This window comes from Myotis brandtii, unplaced genomic scaffold, assembly GCF_000412655.1.
Source record: "Myotis brandtii unplaced genomic scaffold, ASM41265v1 scaffold530, whole genome shotgun sequence".
NCBI lineage: Eukaryota > Metazoa > Chordata > Mammalia > Chiroptera > Vespertilionidae > Myotis > Myotis brandtii.
Window position 1 is genome coordinate 396,173 of NW_005369943.1, and position 9,556 is coordinate 405,728.

At 34.1% G+C, this 9,556-nt stretch overlaps 1 protein-coding gene across 7 annotated transcripts in view; it reads left to right on the top strand.

Annotated features, from left to right (window-relative positions):
* Positions 1-9,556, top strand: part of PDLIM5 (PDZ and LIM domain 5) — a 228,573-nt gene that overhangs the window by 112,521 nt on the left and 106,496 nt on the right. For 3 of the 7 annotated variants that reach the window (XM_005877784.2, XM_005877785.2, XM_005877787.2), the window contains exons 3-4: positions 1,672-1,714; positions 3,641-3,732. In XM_005877784.2, the coding sequence (XP_005877846.1) occupies positions 1,672-1,714; positions 3,641-3,732 (135 nt within the window). Of the gene's footprint in view, positions 1-1,671; positions 1,715-3,313; positions 3,733-6,731; positions 6,749-9,556 lie in introns of all 7 variants that reach the window. The other 4 variants (XM_014549008.1, XM_005877790.2, XM_005877786.2 and 1 more) reach the window with 2 other exon arrangements.

Genomic DNA, 9,556 nt, shown 5'->3' on the forward strand with positions numbered 1-9,556 from the left:
ATATTTCTGTGCATTTTATTCTATTTGTGAACATGTTCTTTTTCATAAATAGTTTTTATGTTGCTAGAAGAGTTTAAGGGTCCAGATGTAAAAATGGGATACCATCTTGTCTATTATAGCAAACTGTTGGTAATGCCTTGGGTGTTTTTAATATAGATCCTTTGTGATTTGCAGCCTATTGTGAAATTTCAATGAAAGGAAGATTCCACTGTTCTGTTCTGAACTTGTTTCCTTTGCTTGTTATAATAACCCTATGAGCTAAAAGAGAAACTTGAGAGTACGAATGGAAAGTCTGTCTGAGAGTACACATGGAAAGTTATGCAGTTGTATAATTCTATATAGCAGTAACCAAGTGTTAGCATCTATTCTGGCCTCTCATTAGGTTAGCCAGTTATTCAGTCAGTGCTTGCCCTAGCTAACCAAATTAGATATTGGAAAAATCAGTTGCTGCTAAAAATGTTTGGAGTTCGTTACTAGGTTATACTCACAGAGACCAAATATCCTTCACTGGCATCTTCTTTCTCTATAAGTAAAGCAATCTCAGAGTTTGTAGTTTAAAATGATCACTCATTTACTTACTATGGTTACTTTTCTTGAATTTTGCACTTCATGACTTGTCCTCAGGCTTGTGTGATATAGAGGAGCCCAAGTGCTTCTGGCATTATTAAACATAACATGTACCTTTATGCTGGGTAAATAGCCTTTAAATCATTAAAACTTTCCCAATCATTTAGTTACTATCCTTGACTACAGCCAGTGTATTGTAATATATAAGAACTGGTGGCCTCAGCTCCATCCTAGTAAGTAATTTATTCACTCTAACTTTGAAGTCCCTCATCTAAAATATCAGGATAATAACTTTGGTTATTTTTTATGATTGTATGAGATAATTCCTATAAATCAATTATTGCTACTATTAATCCACACTAACCAAAGGAACGGTAATAATACAAAAAGCATATATTAAAAATAAACTAATTTGGATTTAGAAATAGTCAAGTCTATAGTGTACATGGGTTTTTGTCCTGCTTTCTTGCTCTCTCTTTTCAACACTCATTACTCTTTCATGGCAGGCACAATACTGATAGAAACAAATGGTAGATGGTCATCACCTTCATTGAAATTATAGCTTAAAGGAAGAACTTACAGTTTAGCTTCAGCATAACAAGTAAACTTGCATAAGCAGATAAGAATCTGAATACAAAATAAATATTCATTTGGTGACTCAGTTCAACCTGAGTTTATTCAGTATCTTCACAAAGAGGCCAATATCCTATGGATGGTTCATGGATGTGAGGGGAAAAGGCAGATACTATTGGAGATGATTCAGATGAGATGTTTTAGAAGCCACTCAAGGATCAAAAAGTTACATTTATTATCCTTGCCCTTTAAAGATTAAACATAAGTGCAGTAGTAAACATGATTGGTGTTTGTCTTTCCTCATTTGAGTGTGTAGAGAACTAATGAGTGTAGGGGTATTATTGGATCTTGCAGGATTTGAGTTCCATAAACTAATTAGTAGACTGTGAATAGTCAAAAATAATAAGTTATAAAACTATAAATTCTGATGATTTAGTATATTAAGGTATATAATAATATAAATTCCATGAATAAGTTTGCAAGTTTGTAAAAGTTCATGTTTTTTATTTTTTCTCTCCTTTTCTCCCCCAGAGCATCAGCTACATCCAGGCCGGAACCAGTACCTGTTCAAAAGGTGTGTTTCTAACCTACTATCACTAGGGTACCATTTTGATAATCCCTCCTGAACTACTATAATTTCCATTCCTTTCTCAGGCCATACTGACAATGTAGTTTCAGTACAGTTTTCCTTACAGTTCTTTTCCTTTAAGGATGGCGGGAAAATGGAAATCAACACATTCAGATTTACCATCTTTCTAATTATACTTATATTTTAAAACATTTTCCAGTATCATATATTATTAATAACTTATATACAAAATTTTTACATTACTTTTAACTTGCCTGTTTTTATTCACATATTCTAAAGATAATAAGTGTTTACTAAAAATGAATATTATATAAGTCCTTAATCTTATTTTATTCATACTACTAATAAGTTTTAAATTACATTTGCTGAGTATTCTTGAGTTAGGTTGTTGGCAAATGCCTTTTTTCTCTCATCTATATCTTCAAATTGTCCCAAACCATTATTCACATACATCTGCTTTATGCTGTTTGGGGATTTCTCTTTAATTTTACTTGTGCCTTTCTATCAAATTACTTATTGTATTGATTTACTGAGGTAATAAGCTACTTTTTCCCGTCAGATTTATAATTTTTATAAAATTTATTTAGATTACCTTTGCTTTCTTAAAATTAAGTATAATAGACTTGCCATTGTATACTTTTAAAATTTTTTATTGTTTTTGTTTCATGATGGTAGGATGAGTAGGGATTTCTTCTTTAGTTTTTTTTAACTTTATACTTGCTTTGGAATAGGGATTTGTAAACACAAATTCTGTTAATTTTAGGAAGAATTGATCTTACTAGTTATTTTTTTTCTTTGGCTGATAGCAGTGAAGAAACATCTAAGATCATTTTTTTCCCTCATGTAACTATTAAATACTTATTTTGGAAAAGGGAAATAATTTTATTCCTTTTTATTTCCTGAATGATGTCTCAAAACATTCCAGAGAGAGAAACTGGTGGATTACAGGACAAGAAAAGGATTGATTTTGTTTGTTTACTTGTTTGTTTTATGTTGATTTTTAAAAAGCAATTTCTTGATTCAAAATAATTAATTAGAATGTGCACATTTCTGAGTTAGTTGAAAACAGTCTTATTCCTTTTTTGTACATGAAGAGTTAGAAATGTGCTGCTGCTTCTGCATGAATCAAATGATTGTACTCTGGAGAGTAATTAAACATGTTTGAAAGATGGAATTATAATTGAGACTCTGGATATTTTAAAATAAACATTTCGGTTAGCAATGTATTATTTATTGTGAGGAATTTGAAATTTTTTCCTTTGGAATATGTCTAAATTGACACTTATGATGGCCTTTAGGCTTTTTGATAACTTTCCTGCTCCATTTTCTAAATATTTTGAAACTCCTTTCATTTTTATTTTAAAAAATGTACTCAGTGTGTGCATCTGTGTTATGCATGTTGGGAACAGTTAGCATGCATGTTATGCTATATCAACTTAATTGGTTTTATCTGGAAACCTATAAAGTTTGAGCTGCTAACATGATTGTGTTTGTCTTTTTAAAAACAAGCTGTGTTCTTTTAAGAGAATCTGGTTTGCATGTATTTGGTGTGTTTTTGTATATGTTTATTTTTATTTTACATAGGGAGAACCTAAAGAAGTAGTTAAACCTGTGCCCATTACATCTCCTGCTGTGTCCAAAGTCACTTCCACAACCAACATGGCCTACAATAAGGCACCACGGCCCTTTGGTTCTGTGTCTTCACCAAAAGTCACATCCATCCCATCACCATCGTCTGCCTTCACCCCAGCCCATGCCACCACTTCATCACATGCTTCCCCTCCACCTGTGGCTGCTGTCACTTCTCCCCCATTCGCTGCATCTGGACTGCATGCTAATGCCAATCTTAGTGCTGACCAGCGTTCACCTGCATTGAGCGCTGGTAAACCTGCAGTTAATGTCCCACGGCAGCCCACAGTCACCAGCGTGTGTTCCGAGACTGCTCAGGAGCTAGCAGAGGGACAGAGAAGAGGATCCCAGGGTGACAGTAAACAGCAAAATGGGTAGGTGGCCAAGGGTGCTTTCTGCTCTTATCAAAACTCTTCTTTCAGGCAATTTCCAGGAAACAATCTAAATCCCCCCCCAAAATCAGCTGTTCTTTGAAAGAAAGGAGATGAGGTTTTATTTGCTTCATTAGCATGTAGCTTTATATTATATACATACTGCAGTTTCTGCAAGGCAATGATAGGTTAATCAAAACCTAATTAAGCATTTTGACATGTTATGAACCATGTAACATATGCCGTAACTCTTTTTGTCCAAGTCCTGGCACAGCATTGAGCAGCTGGCACTTATAATGCAAGGCAAATCTTATATCTTTCTTCCTCAAAATTTCCATCCCTTTATTAGTCACCAAAAGTTTAAAGAGAGTGGTTGCAGTTCTGTCAGTTTATCAGCTTATGTATCATACCCTAAGTAGAAAGGAAATGAGGAGTTTGTAAGAAGCTTTTTTTTAGGAATTAAGTCTTACAAAGACAGAAATCAAAGTTTTGACTCATGTCTGTGCCTGATGCATTAGCTTAGGTTAAAATGCAAGCAATGTTCTTTTCAGGTAAGTTCATGCTAGAATTTAGTCTTTAAAAGCAAACAGTAATGACAAAACAGTAATGTCCAGGGATGCATGTAAAACTTTAGAAGCAAATTAGAAGGTATTTTCATTGTAAAGATTTTTCTAAAATGAATGGATTTAAATGAATGGGCACTAAATATATGTTAGATGTTTTTGAAAAACCTATTCCTTATAATTTTTCCCTTTTGAAGTTTGTTTTCAACAGTCTTTATTTATAGATGGTCATTTTATTCTTTGAATTCAATGATCATACTTTAAGCCAATAATTTATTTGATCAGATTTATTGTGGCAAAAATTTACTTTAAAAGGAAAACAAAGGGAAATAATCTGCATGCCTGATTGGTTTTACCAATGCCAGTTCCCAGGAAAATATAATTAAAATAATTGTGTGGATAGGTTCTTTCTGAGATAATCCCTTCCGAATGGTAATTCATGTAATGAAGGGACTGTGCTTTGGGTAGCACTGCCACCATGGCAACCGTGGGGCTTTGAGAAAGAGGTGGCAGGGTTCCAGGCTGCTGCTGAGAGAAAGAGCAGGAGGAGGTCTGGAGGAACAGCTACTGGGCCCTACATGCGGTTCTGTGGTTGTGGGTGGCTTTTTAAAGTTTTGATGTATATATTGCGGAAAATTAGTGTCCTTCAAAGAATGTTATTCTTTCATGTGAGGAAGAAAAATAGTATGTAGTGTTGAGGTGTGTTTGGTTGTCTTTTTTTTCTGTTTGTTTTAAGACTATAGATTTTAGTCATCAAAGTACATATTCCTAAAAGACAGATGCTGCCTTTCAAATGCTAGCCCCTCAGAAAACGAAAAGCAGAAATTTTGTTTTAAGACTATAGATTTTAGAGTCATCAAAGTACATATTCCTAAAAGACAGATGCTGCCTTTCAAATGCTAGCCCCTCAGAAAACGAAAAGCAGAAATTTACTACGTTTATTAAATTCCAGGTTCACTAGGAAAAAGTCCACTGAAGGAAATGTTTGAGCTAAAATCCTTTCTCCTTATTAACACATCTTGAAATTTTATATGAAAGTCTTCCTAATGGAAGATTATAGAGGTAAAAGCAAATTGAAGTTATGGAAAAATACTACCTTTAAAGTATATGAAAATACCAAGGTTTAAATTTTGTGGTTTATAAGTATAGCTTTGATGATTAAACTTGAAATGATTGAAAGCGTATTATTTTCGAACTGAAACTGTAGGCAGTGGTATAGTTCTAGGACCTTTATGGTGGCTTCTTAGTCAATCGCCATGTGATTACTGAGCACAGGCCTGGTGTCCAGCACTGTGCAAGATTCGGGAGAACAGAGATCATTATGCATTTTGCATCTTTAACAAGCATCATTTGCAAATGGGTGTATTTAGAAATAGCTTGATTTCACATGTTGTCCAGATGTTAGGGCAATGAAAATTTGATTATTCTGAACACAAAGTGTGGTGTTTGAAATTCTAAGACAAATTTGTAGTGCCCTTTCTCTTACTACATTTAGATTAAAGAAATAAAAAATAAATCACACACTTGTCAGTGATATGTCATTTTGAAGGGTAGGTGTTTTGTGATATTGATCAATGCATTTCTACATCAGGTGCCAAACTGTTTGTTTTTTAAATTACTGTCAGACATTTTACTAATTATGTGATTATTAAACTTTCCATATTTTTATAACATTACAAGAGATTTGCAACAAAACATTTTCAAAGTTGAGAATTGTTACTTTCTTTTTATTTAAAAGATAATATAGACCAATAATAAAAAATTTAAGAGTTTATAAGGATGTAAAGCTCAATTCATGTTATCTTTTTCCTCAAAGCAAGAGGTCTTAAGTCTTAAGTGATTTAAAAAAACTTGCTAATTTGCCAGTTTGATAGACGTCTCATCCAAATTTATATAGGATTAGTAAACATCAGTTACTAACAAGCGCTTATTAATTATGTACCACTACTGAGAAAGTTACTCATCTAATAATATGAAATCTATGATTATGTTGATAGTTTCAGGACATTTCTTAAAATATGATATAAACATTCCTGTTTCTTATAAATAATAGTGAACAAGGCACTTGAAGAAATGTTTAATCTTTCTTTGACATATAAGAATTATTGGACTTGGCTTGCTGCATTTTTTTTTCCTTTTTTTTTTACCACTCTCTGTACTCTACTTAGAGCAAAATGAGACTTATCTTCCAAACTGGAAGATAAGCTATTTTGCATCAAGTAGTTTAAGTGATTTACCTTTTCCCCTTCCATATGCCCTTGCATTATAATGGCCGCTGCTTTCAAGGTAAGTCTTTCATGTATCCTTATTAATTTCAATTTCTTTGGACTGTAATTTTTTCCTAACAGTTCCTATGTGGTATTTTGAAGAACCTGGCCTTGGGAGATACAACATATAATGATATGGTAGTAATATTTTTAAATTCTTTTCTCTTTGCAGAAAACACAAGTGACAAAGTTAGTATCTACATTACTGGAGAGGAAATATGGTGATTTATATATGAGTAAACAGCATGAATGCCCAATTTTTGCAAAATTAAGTTAAATTTTGCAAAAGAGCTATACTTTCGAATAACCACATTTAGTCTTTTCAATGAGTATGGTTTGCATTGCTATGTGGTGGTGACTTGTTTTATAGTAGTAAATATTAGTGTTTGACTTTTGTTTTAAAATATATGTGGGGTTTGCTGTGTAATGGCTAAAAAAATGCTTTGAGGAATGGAATGTATATCAGTCTAGATTGCTAGAGGACAAAGTAAAGGTAGGAGAGAAAGCAGAAAACATATAGCACTAGTATTGGCATATGTAATACTGAGTTGATTTCCAAATTCATATAACAAAACAAGTGTTTTCCAGGTAAAGTCTCTTAAGAACATTTTTGATTTTCAAACAATGATGCTGGGAGGTTTAAATCTCTGTCTGTGCAGTTATGTGTCCCTGGATGATAGAAAGTCTATACACCTTTTAAATTAGTTAAGAGAGATAATTATCAACTTATTAAATGTCACAGGTAGTGGGCATAGACATTGGAAATCACTGTAGTATAACTTAAAAACCTTGCTATTGTTTGTTGGTATTGACAGTAAACTGGCTGTGATTACTAACTTTAAAATAGATTAAAATCACATTAGATTAGAATTTAAAATATTTTCTTGTTAAGTTATGACTATTCTGAGTTGTGCTGAAATTTATCATTACTCTAAGTGAGTAGAATTGGAAATATGGGATATCTTAGCCACACTCGAGAATTAACTATTGAATTATTAGAGCAACTATATTCCAGTATAGCTTTGGTCTCGCTAACTGAATAGTTTCACATTATATACACAAGAAGTAAAAATCCCCAAACCCTGGTTTATTTTTTGTCGATTTAAAGTTAAATTCTTATGCATAAAGACTTTGATTAGTTACTAGATTCCAATGGAACAATTTGACTTTAAAGAGGGGAGAATGGGACTTGGAAAAAGAAATTTAAGCATTTAGGTTAAATATCTATATTTAAGATTCAGATTTAGATGAATTAATTTATTAGGTATTATTGTGCATTGTGCTAGGTGTTTCTAAATGCATATGTGATTTAATTCTCATTTAAACTGAATGCTGAGAAGTTACTCAAGTTTCTCAAATCTGGCAGCTTGTAAGTGATAGAGCTAAGATTGGAGCCTACTTCTTTTGAAGTCAAATTTTGGTGTAACTTCCTCTATATCACCTGTTTGTGAACTGGGCTTATTTCTGTTACTTTGAATTCATTTTTGTTTTTAATGATTACAGACTTGAGGATAAATTGACTGAATTGAGGCTATATGAATACATAATGTGCATAAACTACAGTTAGGTTTGATACCACTTTTTTAAAATAATGAGCATTTGAGGGATCTATCCTAAGAACAGACTTGTATTTGTATAGTTTCAGAGTGCCTTCAAATAAATATGTTAACCATATGCCCTTAGAACGAGACTGAGAGAGAGAGAAATTGCAATCCATTTCACTGTGAAGGAAAAAGGCTTCTGTCTGTAGATTGCAGCTTGCCCAGGGCAGAGGGGAAGTGGGCAGCACAGCCGAGGTGAAAAGCCAGGTCATGTGACGGCCACATTGGCACGGTGGTGTATGGTGGGCTGTTCTACTTGGGCAGCTTTTCTAAAATGCATGAAAATACTTGGCATATTCAAGTTAGCATCTTTACTTTGAAAGCAATCAACCCTCCATTTGCTGCTCCTCACCACACAGAACATCCTCCCCAACTTCATGTTGGCATACAACTGTTTCCCGAAACTTTATAATGTTTAGTTATATATCTAAAATTCTTCTCTGTTGAGGGGAGGTTATTTTGAAAAACTATTTCCCTACTACTTAAAACAGTAAGGCAGAGGAGGGAATGCTTTGCATTGGGGCTAGAGAAGAATAAATATTGATAAACTATTGAGATCAACTTACTCCTGCATCCCACCCCATTCAGTGAAACTCAACCTCTTTTGAATTTATAAAACTGACTTTGATGTTTGGAAATATAGCCACATTCACAGTCTTAGTATTAAAACTGGTAGGAAGTTATTCTCACTATGTTTACAATGAATTATTAGTTACTCTGACTAAAACTCTATTGTGGAACGATTGATTAAACAGTGTGTTGAAAAGCTAGAGTTTAGACTTTATCTTCTCTGTCCTTAATGGAATATATGAATATACAGTTGACCCTTGAACAACATGGGTGTGAACTGCACAGATCCACTTATGTGCAAAATTTTTTCAATAAATTTATACAGTTGGCTCTCCTTATCCTTGATCCACGGTTGGGAACCACGGATGCGGAAGGATGACTGCATGTATTGTTCCACACATTTTATATTAGGAACTTGAACACCTGTGGGTTTGGGTACCCAAAGGGGTCCTGGAACCAATCCCTGGAGGATACCAGGGAACAGCACAATTTTGGGGCACTCAAAACTTATACTCGTATTTTTGACTGCAGCAGAGGGGGCAGGGGAGATGGTCAGCACACCTAACCCTCACATTGTTCAAGGGTTATATTTTTTAAATGATTCTGTTACTTAATAGGCTATGTGAGTGAATTATGTTTTGAGGTTTTCCCTCTTTAGATGTTATTAATCTAGGTCAGTGGTCAGCAAACCGCAGCTCACGAGCCACATGCGTCTCTTTGGCCCCTTGAGTGTGGCTCTTCCACAAGATACCACGTGCGGGTTCGCACGTATAGTGCGATTGAAACTTCGTGGCCCATGCGCAGAAGTTGGTTTTCGGCCTCGGCT